We start from the raw sequence: 18,208 nt of genomic DNA, 5'->3' as shown, positions 1-18,208 counted from the left end.
TCTCCCCTGCTCCGCAGAGTTTCTCAAAGAGTGTGCGATGCTCAGTAGGCCGACTTTCTCTCTCGAACGCCACTCACACCTTAACCCACTGACGCTCAACTCCATCCATGAAACTGTTCCAAGACTGATAATTCCCTCCAGGCTTGTGAAACAACAAACCGTTTCTGTCTTTGATTTGATTGACCTCTCCGCAGCACTGGGCAGTACTGAAGCACAGTGATTAGGAGCGTGGGCTCTGGAGCCTGACTGCCTGGCTTCAAATCCTGGTTGCCCTGCTAAATGACCTTGGGCAAGTGCCTTAACGGATTTGGTGCCTGTTCCTTTATGTGTAAAATGAAAATAATATCTGCCTCAGAGGCTGGCATTCAATGCATTTTTATTAACTGATTAAGCCAATTATTATTTATAAAGTGCTTAAGAAGATTGCCTGGGGGCGCATGGGTGGCTCAGTTGGTTAAGCGTCTGACTTTGTCTCAGGTCATGGTCTCGTGGTTCGTGGGTTCGAGCCCCACATCGGGCTCTGTTCTGACAGCTCAGAGCCTGGAGCCTGCTTGAGATTCTGGTCGCCCTCTCTCTCTCTGCCTCCTCCCTGCTTGTGCTCTGTCTCTCTCTGTCTCTCTCAAGATAAATAGACATTTAAAAAAAAAAAAAAGGGACAGCCGGGTGGCTCAGTCGGTTAAGTGTCTGACTTTGGCTCAAGTCATGATCTCACGGTTTGTGGGTTCGAGCCCCGCGTCTGGCTCTGTGCTGACAGCTCAGAGCCTGGAGCCTGCTTCGGATTCTGTGCCTCTTTCTCTCTCTCTCTGTCCCTGCCCTGACTGTGGTCTCTCTCTCTCTTAAAAATAAACAGACATTAAAAATATTAAAAATGTAAGACAAACAAACAAAAAAAAAGAAGAGTGCCTGGCCCACGGTAGGTGCTTCGTGTTGGGTACAACCGACCCCTCCCCTCCATGTCCCTGGACATCCTTGGCACCGTCTCTTAGTTCTCTGGCCCCAAAGATATCCAGCGACACCCCCTTCCATGTCTCTGGACTCGGGAAAAACTAAGTCACTCTTGCACACTGAGTCGCTCCATTTCCATTTTTTCTTTCCTAATTGTTACGACAAAAGAGAGGCAGACTACCTCTGTCTTCAAAGGACGTGTACTAAGGCCTCACGCTTGGCAAACACAGTCATTGGTCACATTTGTCCCAAGCACCGCGGGGCACGGGGGGGGGGGGGGGGGGGGGGGAGCGCAAGTGGCTTTCGCTGCCACTGCTCCAGGACTCTTTGGGTCAGCGTCCCGGCCGTTTGTGCCCCCAAGCGGCCCACACCCTCCGCCCGGCGACCGCCCGACCTGCTGATGATGCTTTTCATCTGGCTGTCCTTCTCCTCCTGCTGCCTGCGCAGGCGCTCCTCGCTGTCCTCCAGCCGCGCCTTGTACTCCAGCAGCAGCTTCTGCATCTGCTGCTCCTGCACCAGCAAGCGGCGCTCATACTCCTCCAGCCGCCGGCTGGACACTCGCAGGCGCTCCTTCAGCTTCGTGATTTCCTGCTCGTACTGGCGACACGGAGGGAAAGACTGCAGTTAACACAGGTTTTAGAAAGCAACGTAGCCGGACGCTGTCTGGGCTGCCACTCCCCGGGCCGCGAGTACTCTTTCCAATGATCAAAAGGCGCAACTGGGAAAGGCGCTCTGTCCTCCCTTCCCCTAGCGTCACATTTTGCATCTTCACTTGGCACCTCAGATCTACACATTTATGTATCTCTTTCCACATTAAACTACCGGTTGCTACAAGCCACGTCCAATCTGTAACAAATGGGGGCAGGAGGAAAAAAAAAAAAAAAAAAAAAAAAAGAACCAGTACATAGAAGCCTGATGAATCACTTAAAATAAGCCAAAAGCCGGCGGGGTCTACCAGAGGAGCGGTTTCTGGATCACCACCTGCACCCTAGGATCTCCGACATAGCCTGGCTCAGCAGACCGTCATGTCTTCACTCTACCAGAATCAGCCCTTCAGAGAACAGGCAACATTTCTACAATGTTATGCTACCGAATCAATAAACAGAATCTGAAATAGCAAAGTAAGCTGTTGCCGCTCTCTCCCCGACTGTTGACTGTCGGAGTATAAAATATTCAGGTCACAAGCACTAAGCCAAAGGCCTACACACTCTCCAGGGCTGACGAATACTGAATCTTGGCCCATTTTCATGATGTGGTTCATCTGCTCAATTTGGTACTGTTTCCTGGAACTCGTTTGTCTGTTTTCTCACTAAAGCTTTATATAAATTTATGTAAACTAAAGCTTTATATTACAAACTATCATTCAATTGGTTACATGGCCCCTTTCTATACTGATATTGCAGTGGCTGGGGTCTGAGTATACTGGAACGGCACATCTCTCGGTGAAGTGAGACACATAGGATGTCTCGTATACGGTCGACTTCAATTCATGATAAATCCCTACGGTGCTGTGTAAGATGCAATCTATTTTCACATAATATCAAGTTAATGGATGATCAAGCAGTTAGCTTCTGCTTACCCAACCTCACGATCCTAAACTGTATTTGTTAATCCAGAGGTCAAAGATGACAGTTTTAATGACAGTCTGAAAAGGGAGACTGCATCAATAAGCATATTTTAGGATTTTGGGTGTGATTTTCGGATTTTAACATCATGCTGATAAGTAACTAGTTGTGTGGTTGTTAATGAAATGAGAGAATGCCACACATGGTGTCAAGGTTCTTGACCCCTTCTTCCCGTGTCAACTTTTCCTCAAAACAAAACAGAAATAATAGATAATGTCCGCTTAAAAATCAATATAAAACTGGAAGTTCTTTATCCAGAAAAAGCAAAAAGAAGAAGAAGAAGAAAAAAAAAGACAAAATCATTGACAAGACATGGAAAGGAAGTCTGGTCCAAGGGTAATTTTGGCCTTGGTTGAAGACTAGCAACAGGTTTATAGAAACACTAAATATTCACCTACAATGATAAGAAATGAACAGTAGAATGTTTTGCAAATTAAGTTAACCTACATAAAAGGAAAATGAAATCTCCCACCCCAGGCTGCTGGACATTTGCTGCAGATTTTCACACATAGACACTACTGAACTGTCATACAGATACGGATTATGATGGATAACATAAGATATGGAGTTGACACTGTTGGGGGTGAAGAGCTCAAGTTCGTGGCTAGACGACCCCTCGGATGGGCTCTCACTGTGGGGCCAGCAAGTTAGTAAAGATGGGCGAGTTCTACCTTCTCAGCATGCTTGGATTCATCTTGATTTTGCTCAGTTTCTTCCACATCCTCTTCATATTGTCCATTGTTCAGAACCCAGGCTGCTGTCCTCTCTACTGGGGACATTGTGGCAGAGTCCACAGGTGACTGAACCTACATCAGAAACACTTATTAGCATCTCCCCAAACAGCTCGTCCACTAGTTAGGTTTAACAAAGGGAGTTCTTCTTGGAGGTCATAACAGTGATCTAATAAATGCTCTCAGTTCTAAGTAATATTTTATTAATGACAGGGCTGGAGGTGAAGAATGAGAATATCTCCTTATAGAAGAATACACTAGTCTGAATAGAAATTCCTATGCATCACATCCAAGAAAAGAGAGCCACAGCCTTAAAACTGTTCATTACTCCAGTGGTTCAATTACCAATGAAATTGCAATGATGACAGAATGAGAGAAAAGGCATGACTCAATGGTTGGCTGCTCAGCTGAGGAAGTGGCTGTTTAACCCTGAGACGAACAAACTCACAAGGTACCCGTTTATGTATCAGAATGCCAAATCCTTAATTTTCACATTAATCATTTAGAGAAAGAGAAAAAACAAGTGATGTTGGTCATTTTTACAGAGTGTGGACTTCTTAATGAGTTAACACCACTCAGAAGTGTGTATTTTAGACCAGACAGTTTCTTGAAGAATATAGGATCAAAACAACAGATATTGGATTCGTTTAAGGGATATTTCAATCCAGTTAGGATAGCCAGATAAAGTGCCCTTTTCCAATACTGATATACTAGAGTGATAGGAATTCTGGTCTTAAGTAGATACTCTGCCATTTAAACAGTCCCTTAATCTCTTCAATACTCTTTTCTTAATCTCACCGATTAGATATTACCACCATCACCATCACCACCCATCCTAGTATCTCATAGGGAGTTGTAGGGATTGAGTCATATAATGTGTGTGAAAGTTCTTTGCAAACTACAGAGTGCTACAGAGCTTGGATATTATCATATTGATGTTTAGAAAACTAGCATTGGATATTACAGTTTATATTAGCTTACTTAACATTAGTACTTTCTCTACAATGCTAGAAATATAAAACGAATTCTTTTTCTCCAGTATGCTTGAGAGAGAAAGAGAACAAGGGAAGCAGGAAGGGAGAGAGAGAGAGAGATAGTGTGGGAACAAAGCATCGTATGTGAGCCAGCTCTGTATGGGAGAGAAAATTCCCTTCGGTTATGGGATTATGGAGCATTGGTCCTCAAAATAGAAACCTATTTTAATTCTAAAAAGGCTATCTACCTTAAGATTATCTTTATGTCATTCTGAAATAGAATCCAGTTAAACTCTAAATCGACAGCTATTTTAAAAGAAGGGGTATTTTGATGACTTTGCAATTTAGAAAGACTAGATGAAAAATACTGGCTGCAGAGACTAAAAGGTTATCAAAGACAGGTTGGGATAAACTGCAAAATACACAAAACAAGTAATATGAGGGTGTTTCTTAAAGGTTTGAAGCAGAACCTGGTTTGGCTGATTTACAAAGAGATTACAGATATACATCAGTAAAAAGCGGCATCACGCCTGATGCACACATAGGCAGTTGTTAATGGACTTCGAGCTAGAAGTTCCTCCTTTAAAATCAATTTCTCCACTGTGTCAAGGAGCATGTAAACATGTCTCCATCTCCACTCTGGTATGTAGGTTATGTTTCTTATACTTCATTCATTTATCACTTTATTATTTTTGTCATAACATTTCACTGATATATTATTAATTATCTTTTTAAAAAGACCTTTTCCAGTTAGCTAAGTCCTTATGCTAAACAATAATATCAGTAAAATCATGACTTTGAGGTTATATATTTATAAATATTTATTAATATTGATAGCCATATATTTTTCTAATATGTGTTAAAATAATTAATTACATGAGTAATTAAACAGACATCTTGTATACTTAAATAATTTTGAGCATCACACTTTAGAAATACTGGCCTACAGGACAGAGGACAGAGTATCATCTATAGTGGAAAGTAGTAATTATCCATATGAAAAATTATCATAAGAAGCAAATGAGTCCGCATGGAAAAGCATTTTGTAAATGGCAAGATACTTTACACACACATGCACACACACACACATTAGTTCTCCCCCTACTGGACTTTAAAAGCAGAGCACAATAAACTGCTTCATCACTGGCAGAGAAAAATAGTTTTACAAGAGGTTTAGGGTTTTGTTTGTTTTTTTTTTATATATATATACGCCTGAAAGGCAAAAGAATGCAGTTATGGGTTTGAAAAAATTAATAGAAAGCCAATATTTAAAGGAGACAAATGCCTTTTTAATTTCATGATCTTATCACTTTAGCACACAGGGCAGAGAAAAGCTGCTTTTCTGTGAAACCAGGATTTTCTATTCAATAGCAGTTTGAGATAAAGCAGGTACTAAAACTAATAACAACTTTACTGTTTGGAATTTATTACTTCAAGGCAGCTAATTCAATAGCTTTCCGTTTTATCTAGTTAACAAGATGTTGCTTGAATGAACTTTCTTTCCCTGTAATTTGTTATGGGCTATCTATTTATTGGGTGCCTATACATGCACACTAAAGATATTCCCAGAACACACTAAGGAGCGATCTCAGCCCCTAAAAGGGTATTAAAACAACGACTCCTTAGCACAATCTAGGCTTTGACTAGTTGTAAAACGAGCTTGGCTCTTCCACTGGTGATGGTGGTAGCTACCATATCTTCAGAAAGACTAAGAATGTCCAATGAATTTTAAGAGATTGTATGATGGAAATGCGCATTTAGGTCTATTCCTATTGTACTGGTTAATTCTGATTTTCAACCACTTCCTAATATATCCAAGCACTCTGCATAGCAGTAGGTGGTCAATAAGTGTTGAAAAGAATATTAACTATTCCTTGTATTCATGGTAAAACATTTAAAAAATTATAAAGAACAGAAAAGTAATATTGAACACATCAAAAATAGAGGTGGTTTTTTGGTTTCTTTATTTTAAAAACTATATACTGTCTCTTACATTTTTTTCTATTGGTCTCGTGTGCGCTGGTCGTATTTCCCAATTAGATCATCAATCCTTGAGGCAGGGTACCATATTATATATAGCATTCTTTGAATGGTAGTGACTATGTAATTGCATAATAGATGCTCAATAAAATATTATTCACTTATGAATACTCTGGTTCTCTTTAGAATTCATTACTAAAGTATAATGTACTACTAAGAGAAAGCTAATGTATGTATGTCTTTTCCTCTAATCCTTTGGAAGTGCATCAAAGGCTTTTTCTTCAATGATTGTTGCATCTCCTTTACAAGCTGGCCAAGATAGCAAAATTTATTACCTCTAGTTTATAGTCAAAGAGATTGGGAAAAGATGTTGGTAAGTGCTTCAAATCCCCTTTTGCTTAGCTATAGCCTTAGGAAGAGTATTTGTATCCACTGACTTTCAACAGCGGATCGTTAAAGAAAATGAAGGATGAAAAAGACAAAAAGAAAAGCAGCAGATTTCCTACCAGGACTGTCTCCCCTTTGAGATAAAGCTGTATAGGGTTTCTCTGGGAAAAATACCAATGCTTTAGGGCAAAAGGGCCTGAGATGGCAGTTTCTCCGAGCCTATAATTAGTCATAGCCTGGCTATGCTGAGGACAATGAACAGGCCAGTTCCCTGTCCCTTGCTGGTATTTACTAGATATAAATAAGATGCGTTGGTTTCAGCTTCTCCAAAGTCTGCACCAGTCAGGTTCAGTCAGGTTCTCCTAATGAATAGCACTTCTGCGGTCTACACCAAAGAAAGGGCTGACTAAACAAGTATACTCTGAGGGTTCTTGAAGAGGTTGGTTAGGAGAGGGTTCAACATATCTGAATGTGAAAGCTGGAGCATCATTCCAACAGGCTTGTCAGATACCTATTTTAAAAGTCTCTTCAAATTTGAATTTTTGAGGTTATGTAACACGCTATATCTGAACACATACATTATACATACAGTCTATTATACACAGGGAGTACACGATACATGGAAAACAAAATGGACAGGGAAATGAGAGGGGGGAAGCCAAAGAGAGGCTGAGAAGGGTAAAAAAAAGATTGACGGCAGCTTCCCGAAAAAAAGAAATCTCTTCTCTGTAGATTGTTTCACTAGGATTTTGTTTCCTTCCTACTCAGTACGTACATGGAGAACACCAAAGCTAGTAAGCCTGCCAACAATGGCCGCTCCTTTGTGCTAAGATACAGATGGAATTTGCATGGGACAAAGCCGCTGATAATTACACACGCCTACAGAACAATCCCCACAAAGAAATCCTCTAGTTTTTGGGAGAGAAGAATTCCCCAACACAATTTGCAATTACAATATGTAAAGGAATTTGCCAAAAATGCGCTGATTATGTAGAAATTCAGAGGCTTCACGGGAGAGGAGAAAAGCAAGAAACGGAAAGATAAGGAATAGAAAATAACAACATAAGTTTGAAAGAATAAACCATCTGCATAGAAAGAGCGAGTGTAGAAAAACCAGAAACTTGAGCAATAAAAATACGGCGATTTATGCTTTAACTGATACGATGGTGGCACTTCCAGCGAAGGCATAAACAGAGGTGAATATTTAAAGCCATGTGAGGCCACTTCATGGTGTCTGTGCCTCATGTGCCAATATAACACAGGCATACCCCAGTTCATTCATGGCTGTGGCACAAAACGTTTTTAAGTTGGTTGTTGGGAGACCATATCCATTTCCTACCTCCCATCTACCCAAGACAGCCTTCTCTTCACCCAGAGAAACTGTACTAACTGCTTGTGTGACAGGTGCTACATTTTCTTATACCTGAGTGTTATAAATGATACCTGGTTCCAGATGATCACTCAGAAGGCTATTTAATTTAAAATATTTATAAACCATCAGTCTGAGTCATACACCCTGAGAACTGAGGACTATATCAAATAGGGGAAGGGGTTAGCATTCCTTTTTTCTGTCCAGGGCTGGGCCCGAGCCAGCTTTTGAAAAGCAGGTTGGAGGGCCCTTTCCGTTTGTCCTGTCCCTCTCTGCCAATCTGAGATTCTTCTCATGTTCAGGACCCCCGTGCTGCACTTAGACCTCTGTGTGGATGTCTGCCTCCAGCCAGCACTCCATCTCCAAAATTCCTTATCTTTCTTTTCTCCTCTCAGTAAACACTTCATTTCTCTGAAAGTGGTTGGCCTCATACCACTTAAAAGCAACATGTGGAAAAGACCACAATAAGGTAAGAAGGACTGCCTTCCAACAAACAGATTAAGAGAATATATATGACATAATTTGACATACATATGAAAGATATAGCGACACATAAGCATTTTCATTTGTATCTACTCTTCTTTCCTTCTCTTTAGATGAAAATGCTTATTAAATCAAATGAATTGGTGAAATTTGGGGAAATATAAGCCAAATAAAAATGAAAAATTTAAGACTTAAGGAAAACTTTATTTCTCTGGAAAGAAGGACCTACCGGGGGGCTCTGCCTAGGAAGCTGGCTGCGGGAAGCAACTTAAGTTAGTCGTACTTTTCAACTCTTCCTTTACCTCTGTATCCCAGGATTCTGTCAATGTTCTAATTTTGTTATTTTTTTTAAACAGTAACGATCAAGCTAGGGGCAAGGGCTCTGATCACAGCAGAGTAGTGGCAGAAACAGCCAAATTGGTAAATGCCTACCTATAAAGAGCAAATATATTAAAAAGATACATTGGGGTTTTATGGCAGTCTCCTCTGACCAGTGGTTTTGCTGACAAAAGGATGTGGCATAGAACTCTTCCAATCACAAAGCTCCCTAGTACTCATATAGTATGATCAGGTTTCAAAGAAAGGTCAGCAAATACAAAGGAGAAAAATCTTTTTTAGATGAAAGATTAAATATATACCTACACATGATTTCCTCAGGTTATTAGTTTGTTTCAAAAAGCAAAATATGTATTGGTGCCTGAAAATGTATTAGGTAGGGAAGACACGAGTGATCAAATTCTCGGGAAAACTTTTTATTTGTCAAGAAAGAAGCCCAGAAGTCTTAAGACTGGGTGTGACACTAGCTGGGCTTACCCATGCAAATAGAAATAGAAGGGATTTGGAAATGTTTACAGCACTGTCAACTGCCTGTGTTTCTATCTTTTTACCTCTCTCCTTTACCTTGTCTTTACAGGTGCTCAGTTGTTTATTTTTCTAGTCATTTCCAGGAAAAGGCACAGGGGACTTATTATTTCCAGAGGGAGGTGGGGGATGGAATAGAGAGCAGTTACATTAAATGTTTGACTCAGAACGCGAAAGTTTATTCTGGAAACTGTAGGGGAAAAAAATTGAGGATTAAGGGTCCAGATTCCCAAAATATATTATGGTTCATCTGGCCTATAGGTTTCACAGTGTATGTGTTCTAATTATTCATGCAACACCGATCTGTTCCCAGTGCACACATAGGTAGTGGCTCAGCTGCTTGAAGGGAAGGAAAAGCTCTTTGTGTGGTTGATAGTCTCCTGAGGGTAATGAGTCAAGCTACTTTCTGCAGCCTCACCTAAGCAGAAGCCTCCCAGACCTTGCATTTCCTCTCTCCATCGAAAAGTTGGAGAAAATGGGACTCCTGGGTGGCTCAGTCGGTTAAGGGTCCGACACCAGCTGAGGTCATGATCTCACAGTTCGTGAGTTCAAGGCTCCACGCTTCAAGCCCACATCAGGGCTCCACGCTTATGGTACAGAGCCTGCTTGGGATTCTCTCTCTCCCTCTCTCTCTGCCCATCTCCCACGTGTGCCTTCTCTCTCTCTCAACATAAATAAACTTTAAAAAAAGCTGCAGAAAATAGAGGCGTCTGGGTGTCTCAGTGGCTCAGTCATTGAAGCGTCCGACTCTTGATTTTGGCTCAGGTCGTGACCTCACAAGTTGGTGGGATCAAGCTCTGTGCTGGGCTCTGTGCTGACAGTGTGGAGCCTGCTTGGGATTCTCTCTCTCCTTCTCTGGTCCTTTTTGCACGCACGCGCGTGCGCGCGCACACACACACACACACACACATTCTCTTTCAAGATAAATAAACAAGCACTAAAAAAAAGTTGCAGAACATATTTTTAAGTGGAAATGTTGCTAGAAATTGGATTTCCTAATGACTTATATACAAAGAACCAGGGAAGCAGTTGGATAAGTGGAAGCCACACCCCTCCAGCTCTCCCCCCTACCTGCTGTGTTTGTTGTCTCTGGATCGCTCTCACTTTGGGAACAGGGCTCTCTCTGGAGGAGGAAGACTGCTGCCGGGACCGGCTCCCATTCTGCACAGGTTCGGCCATGAGGGCTGCAGAGGCCACCGACATGCTCCCCGTGCTACGTAAGGAAGCACTATGTGGCAGGGATGGCGGGGCTTTGGCTCGGGCACCTAACCCAGCCTGGTCCATTTTCCGGATCTGGGCCTGCCCGGTACTATTCTGCCGTGGCAGAGCAAGAGGTATGTGTCTGTCTGGCACAGTATGCCGCCTGGAGAAATCCTCGCTCTGGGTGCTGCGTTTGGTGAAATCTTCCATGCTGCTATTGCTGGGCCCGCTGAGTTTGAAATCCTCACTGTTACTTTGGCTTCTGGAACTGGCAGTGCTTAGGTTCTCCAAACTGGAATCCACAGAGGCCTTTGGCATTGCCGGAATTGGGTTATTGAGGTGATAGACAGGGTTCTGGAATGACAAGGGCTGGAGGCTGCCTGGCTGGTTCAAGGCCGGGTGCAGGGGCCTTCGCACTTGGGGTGCGCTCTGGGGAGTGCTCTGGGTTTCCCGCAGTTGTTTGATGCTGGCCACCTGGGTTATGGAAAGCTGGCTTCCAGTTAAGCGCATAGGCACATCGAGCATGACAGGTGCATGCTCCACTTGAGCAGCGTGAGTGTCCTGAAGGTCCATGAGGGAGATGCTCCGACCGTTAGGAAGGCTACTTTCCTTCTCATCCTTTTCAGAGTAAGTCATGCTCTGGGAGGACGCTTGCTGCACCAGCAGTAATGTTTTCCCTCTGAAGTAGCTATCAGTGTTGTCCTGGCTTGGAGATTTTAGTTTATGCAAATCACTGTGGAAAAGGAGAGGACCCTTAATTACTCCTGGGGCAAATTCAAAACAGTTTTTTCAACCCAGGCATATGAACATTCCAAAGGCTCACAGTCCCAATGTGGATACTTACATTGGTTTCTAAACCCAGATTTCATCGTTACGATTCTTTAAAATCCAACATTTTTAGTTTCTCTCCAAAGGTGGGGAATAACGCTGTGCTTACCTCCTCATCATTGTCTTCAGTTTCTGCTAGAATTCTAGTCATATCCTAGTTAGGCTTTAAACCCTCCCAAATATTCTGATTCACAGTTAATTGCTTCTGTCTAAACCTTCAAGAGGAGGAAGCAGGGCTGAGGTACAACCAAAGGGTCACTGCTAAAGGCCCAAGTCTTGCCAATCCAGGAAAGAGGGTCAGTGTGAGCATCAACGTTGTATCTGCCTATCCGGCTGACACCGCCAGCCATAAAGTGATTTTAACGGAGGTTCTCCAGAGTTTTGAGTGCTACAATATATGGAAATAGAAATTTCAAAGCCCTTAATCTTCCATTAAGCCGGACCTAGATTTTTAAACAATGTTTGCTGAACATATTATAACTCTACAGTATCACTGTAGAAAATAAGAATCCTAGATCCTGTGTATTATTAGGACAAACAATTGGATTTATCTCAGATCAGATGTTTTTTCCAACTGATCATGACTTTCAAGTTATAAATTCAACAAATAAATAGATTTCTGCCAAGTCTCTAAACATCACCTCTCTCTGAGACAACAGTTTATTTAAATTCTCTGTTTCATACCTGTCAGTGGGGTCTTCGAATATTTTCTGCAGCCCAGAGGAGAGGCTTCCACTGACATTTGGACTGGAGTTATGCTCAGTGAAGCGTCTTAGTTGCTGTTGTATTGGTGTAGGATTAGTCAGAGACTTGGTAATATCAGCAAGAACTCGAGGGAGAGGTCCCAATTTTGCCACGGTCGCCTGTAGGAAGGAATTTTCACCCTAATTGGATAATAAGCATTGCGACATCCACCAAGGATTGTTTTTGGGACAACGATGCCCATTGATGGAGGGGTGTAGGTTGGAGGGAAGGGTAGGTGTTTGCATATGGGAGTGGCAGGTTCATAATGCATTGTTATGGAGCAGCAGAACCATGGCGTCGAGATGAATGGAGGAGGCGAAACAAGGTGCAGCAGACATCGAGGAAAGAAAGGAAATAGAAATTAGGATTATGCAAATAAAAATTAAAAGACATGCTCAAAACAACCAAACTATTGCCATTCCAACTAAAATAGGCATGCAAAGCAAACTAAATCTTTGGAAGGCTAGTAGATCAAGGTGGGGTAGGGTAGGGGAAGAACCAAACACCTTCTAACCAAAGGACTTCGAGACCAGAGGATCGGCTAGTGTGATGAAACTTCCAAAGAAAAGGCATCATGTGAGAAAAGAAATGCATGCCAACATACAGGAAGGTGTTGCATTCAGGGGTCTGGAGCACTTCAGGGAACACAGATGATATACTGCCATCTACTATCCCATTTCCTTTAGGGAACTCTGACCTATTGTCAACTGGGTTTGCATCAGCAAGACAATCTTTTTTTAAACAGCAAAAGCAGGTAAACTCTGTGAGATATGTCTAGATTTACCCCTGGTTCCCAGGACTAAACACAGATTAAAAAGGACAAAGCATGTTTACATAGCAAAGCCTGTTGAAAGGACCTCAGCCCCAAATCAACCAGGCCTATTTCACAAGATTACTGTATCCGCATCCCACCGATGCAGTTATTCAACAAAGAGTAGCTTCTTAGTATTGGATTTATCCATCTCAATCATTTTTTTCTTTGGGGGAGTTCTTATTCTTATGGAGTCCTTTGGGACCCTTCAACTCTAGGGCAGTTCTACAAGACTGCCTCTGGGTCTCCTTTGTCTTCTCAACAACCAAGTCTCTTCAACTCTGCTCCAATGGGTAGAATGGGCACTCAAACGCCACCTCAAGAATAGCCTTTACCTGCTCAACTTTCTTGAGCCATGATTTGTATTCAAGGAATTTACCTCAGCATAGCTGCAACTCAAAATCTAGCTAGTACTCCTACAAGTGAAGAAGGGGCCCTCAAGAATAAGAGTTTACTATTTTACAAATGGTAGGACACCCTACCATTTACATTGCCTCAGGAAAGTGGTCTTTATTAATAGGTTTTACTCCCCTCCCCCATTTTATCGGTACAACATTTTTAAGGATAATAGGAAAGTGGAGGAAAACAAATACATTCTTATCACAAAAAAATAACTTTGCTTTTGAAGTTATTCTAACATACCACCACACCTATTTATGAAGTACCTGTAGCAAACAAAAACATCAATAAATAATTATTGTGATAAACCTAGCCAGAGTCTAAGACTACTTTCCATTATAAATTTGATTCCTCTTTGAAAAATTCCAGAAGGAAGCAAATGATTGGCATGGTATGTATTTAGTTACTAATATGGTATATAACAAGATTCTTAGCTTATACTCAGAAAATAAATGATTAAAAATAGTATTTTCTGTTTTTAAAATTCACATCTGTAGAGAAAGAAAACATCGGGATTTTCAGATCCCATGCAACTCCGTAGTACTAATAGTTACATTGAACCCTCTGACTTGCAGAATAAAAAAAAAAAATCACATGAGTTAAACCACTTAAACATAATAGTCTCAATATTTTCCCAAGTCCACACTTTTGTTAGGATTATTATGAGGTTTTATCTCATCCTGCTTATACACGAATAAACCTGCGTATGGCAATATTTGATGTTAGTTTCCAGGCAAGGTTTTAGACATGCTATATATAATGTTACATACATATATGTATGTATTTATAGAAATATATACTCCATTAATTCAGCTAATTTCTTAAAAATATATGTGAATAATCTCATGGCTTTCTAGAAGTTCCTGGTTTGGAGGGCACGTATTTGATGCAGAACTGATAGCTATTTACTCCCAGACTTCTAGCACAAAAGGTCGTTTTCGACTAGCAGGAAGCGTGAAGGCTGTCACTCTGTGGATACTTTCCAGAATCCAGGTACATTAACATTCTCTATCTCCCATCTCCCATTATGCTTCCAGCCTACTTTACCTTATCAAGTTGGGAAACTACTTCCCACAGTAAGGAATGCAAAACTGAAAGCTCTCGGCCCAGATCAATGTAACCATCAAAGCCTGGCGTGTTCGAGATGGTGTCCGGATTAGAGATCTCCAAAAGAAAGCGCTTCATTCCACCCCATTCATGTTCTAAAAAATCATTCATGAATGCCATGTATTCTTCTTTGTTACCAAATCTGAAGTAGAGGGAGAGAAAATGAGAAAGGACATATTCAGGAAAAGAGACGTCTGAGTTGACTTTACACTGAGCTTTACATTTTTTATTTTTATTTTGGGGAGGTAAGTGACTAATTTATAATCTGCTAAGTGATAAATGCTAAAACATACTTTCCTAATACTGATGTAACAATCAAATACTTTGCATAGCCTTCTAGTCTCTGTTGGCGAAAGCTAACTCTCTTTTTTCTGGTATCTAGAGCTCTCTGTAAATAACCTTCGTCTGCCTACCACATGCTCATCGGTACAAACCTTCAATATTGCTAGCTTCTTCAGAGTCTCCTGAATATATGCCGCTTCTCCAAGCCTGTGTGCACTGCATGCTATTTATTTTTGCTAGAGAAGAACCTCTCTTCTTTGCCCATCTAAATTCGAGGTATCTTCAGCCCAGAAAATTTCTTTCAAAATAAGCTAGAAGTAATTTTTAGCAGAATTAGCTCAAATATGGGTAAATATGTCTATTTCTGTGCTGCTGTAAATATAGGGTACACAAAGTTAAAATAGTACACTTCCAAAAAGCCAATATTTACACTAGAAAACAATCTGTCTCATTGAAGTTCCACTTTCTTCCTTCAATACGCTGCTAATAGAGAATCTTGTCTTTTTTGGAAACAATGAAAAGTGGCAAGAAAAGAGTGTGAGTGGACACACTCTACCACCCAAACATAGCTGCTGTTTACATGTGAGTGCATTTCCTCCCCAGTGGTTTTCTAACTCCCTTTTTAAAAAATTTTAAACCTATATAAAAGTTGAAAGAATATACAACAAACAACCATATGCCATTCCTCTACATTAACCCACTGCTAACATTTTGCCAAGTTTGCTTTCACTTTCTCTCTACATACTTTTTTTTTTTTTTTTTTTGCTGAACCATTTTAAACTAAGTTGCAGACATAAACTCTAAATACATTAGCACTCATTTCTTCAGAATAAGGAACATCTCTTACATAAACCAATGCTATTATCACGCTAAAACTTTTAAATCATCTTATATATAGTCCATATTTAATTGTCCCCAAAATGACTTATAGATTTTTTTTTTTCCCAGTTCAGATCCAGTTAAGATTCAAGCATTGCAGTCTTTTAAAATCTAGAATAGTCCCTCTCGATCTTTTCAATTTTTCATGACATTGACTTTTTTCTTTGAAGGGGCCAGGCCAATTGTCTTAGATAATGTAACCACTGAGTTTGTCAGATGGTTTCTCCTAACGTTTTATACTTTAGTTTTTGTATTAACATATTTCTGGAATAACAGCATATGTATCTTCTAGTATCCTTTTTCTTTTTTGCTAAAGTTTTGAATAGCACTTTCCATATAGTATAATTGTATCTGCATCATTTTCCATATTATTGGACATTTTTGGTGAACACTGTGGTGGCTGCAAATATTCTACTGAATGCATGTACCATAGGTTACTGAACCATTCCTCTGTAAAGTGAATATTAAGCTGTTTCTTCTTTCTTCTATGTTGAATACCACTATAACGAAAATCTTGTAATACGAGTGATGAGGCTCCCCACCCCCATCCAAATTTTAGGTGTCACGTATTTTTTTTAAACAATGTTTTTAAAAGTGCTTATAGCAGTGACACCTACTTGGCAAAGTTAGCCAGGTTCTGAATGACCTTGGCAATTAGAGTCAGAGTCCGAGACGTGCGGTCATCAGGATACTCCTGCATCAGGTTGAAAAGACTGGGAGACATAATGGCTGGGCACAGAAAACGCAGAAATAACGAGGCACTGATGAGCCGCTCGCTGATGTCCTGCTTGCCACGGTTCAGGCACTGCTGCTTCCATGACGCAAACACTTCTTTCAACTCACGAGGGAAAACACTGGGGAAGGAAAAAAGATCAAAACCTCTAAATACAAAAGTACCATAACCCAAGAAGACACAAGTGATCCCATCTGGCCCAACACACCTGCTCTAGAGCCAGGCTAAGAGGAGAGCCTAGTGGAGAGAATTCTTCCTGATTCATGGCTTCGAGTTGGTGGAAAATTCACGGAAGCCCAGATGGAGACTGGAAACCCACAGCCATAAAACTCAGGGATTAGTGTAAATTTAGTTTTGCAACGTAGGAAAATGGCATGAGGCTCCTGACTGAACCATCTGGTTTAATAGAGCTTACCATAATCTCTCTAAAGAGCGTTCTTCAAAACTTCCAAAATCTTACCAATTGCAGGGGTTGGAGCAATGATCAAAAATCATTAACACAACTGTCTAACACTGGTAAACACTTCAGAAAGGCATTGAAATACTTTGGGAATTAGAGGACGTGGTGCTCCTATTCTGGGGAAATATTATATTTATGTAGATAGTTCACAGGTGCTTCTGCTTACAGTGGAGGTTTGGACTTCAGAGGGGACTATATTAGGGAAACTTTCCATCTTCCCCCTAAGCCCTTTCTCTGGGTGGGAGATACCACAGTTGACACTGTGATGACTTTTACATGGAAAAACTGAAGTTCCACGAGCAGAGGCTGAGGCACTGACACCTGCTCACCAGTACGAGTTGATGATCTTGCAGAAAGCCAGCTCACAGCACATTTTCAGGTTGCTCTGATGCTCTATCAGTTCACTAGAGGAACACCTGCTGGGCTCCACCTCACAGTTCTCATCTGACTCGTACAGAGCTTTGATGAACTCCCCTGTTTGAAGAGAGAAGGTGACAGGTAGTGTAACTATGAACAGCGTCTTCCTGAACAGAATAAAAGGATTTAGGATTTCTGTCCTAAAATGTATAACGGGAATTTCTTTCTGAGACCTGACATGGAGGGCATGAAGGATTGCTGCTGCTTTAGACCCCCAAGGGTTACCACCTCCCACATATGATGTTTATCTTCCTCATCTTGGAAGCAGAAAAACTGCAATCGCTAACCTCACCATCGTGGTATTTATAAAAATAATAATAATGATCATACTTTCAACAATGATACAGCTTTCAATCTTTTACCTGAAACCACAAATTCTTTATTTTTGAGGTGGGGGGGGGGCAGAGAGAGAGGGAGACACAGAATCTGAAGCAGGATCCAGGCTCTGATGTCAGCACAGAGGCTGACGTGGGGCTCGAACTCACGGACTGCGAGATCATGACCTGAGCCAAAGTCAGAGGCTTAACGTCTGACTGAGCCACCCAAGTGCTCCACAAATATATTTAATTAGCAGGAACTCGTTATTTGTTATAAGGCTGCTCTACCAGGATGAATAATGTTGTTATTATTTTAGAAGAAAAAAGAACCCACGCTTGACTGAATACCCACCTAAGGTGTTAGTGCTAATGCTGGTTGGTGTCAAACATAGATCTGAGTAAGGGTCTCTAGGCTTACCTCTTGTAAAGGGGATAGTCATTCAACGTAGTAGAAAAAATGTAGCAGACATTTCTTCATAGAAGCTTAGAAGCACTGTTTATATATCCCATCCTCTATAGGATATAGATTGTTCGTTCCCTGAACGAACAAATCCTTTCCTTACTTGTTTATCCTCCACTATACACCATACCTTGTGTATGTTCTAGTGTTCTGTGTTTCACAATGTTTTGTGCTCTTTGTTCACATGTCTGTCTCATGTTCACACCTCTAGGATGA

General features: G+C 41.1%; 1 protein-coding gene across 4 annotated transcripts in view; it reads right to left on the bottom strand.

The window, feature by feature from the left end:
* RASAL2 (RAS protein activator like 2) overlaps positions 1 to 18,208 on the bottom strand; it is a 355,403-nt gene that overhangs the window by 8,413 nt on the left and 328,782 nt on the right. For 2 of the 4 annotated variants that reach the window (XM_047840334.1, XM_047840332.1), the window contains exons 10-16: positions 17,128 to 17,272; positions 16,223 to 16,459; positions 14,385 to 14,586; positions 12,068 to 12,267; positions 10,427 to 11,288; positions 3,242 to 3,376; positions 1,340 to 1,542 (exon numbers count right to left, since the gene is read on the bottom strand). In XM_047840334.1, the coding sequence (XP_047696290.1) occupies positions 1,340 to 1,542; positions 3,242 to 3,376; positions 10,427 to 11,288; positions 12,068 to 12,267; positions 14,385 to 14,586; positions 16,223 to 16,459; positions 17,128 to 17,272 (1,984 nt within the window). The remainder of the gene's footprint in view (positions 1 to 1,339; positions 1,543 to 3,241; positions 3,377 to 10,426; positions 11,289 to 12,067; positions 12,268 to 14,384; positions 14,587 to 16,222; positions 16,460 to 17,127; positions 17,273 to 18,208) is intronic. The other 2 variants (XM_047840335.1, XM_047840333.1) reach the window with 1 other exon arrangement.

Source organism: Prionailurus viverrinus, chromosome F1 (assembly GCF_022837055.1).
Source record: "Prionailurus viverrinus isolate Anna chromosome F1, UM_Priviv_1.0, whole genome shotgun sequence".
NCBI classification, from domain to species: Eukaryota; Metazoa; Chordata; class Mammalia; order Carnivora; family Felidae; genus Prionailurus; species Prionailurus viverrinus.
The sequence above is the reverse complement of the archived record's forward strand: the minus strand, read 5'-3'. Positions and strand labels throughout refer to the sequence as shown.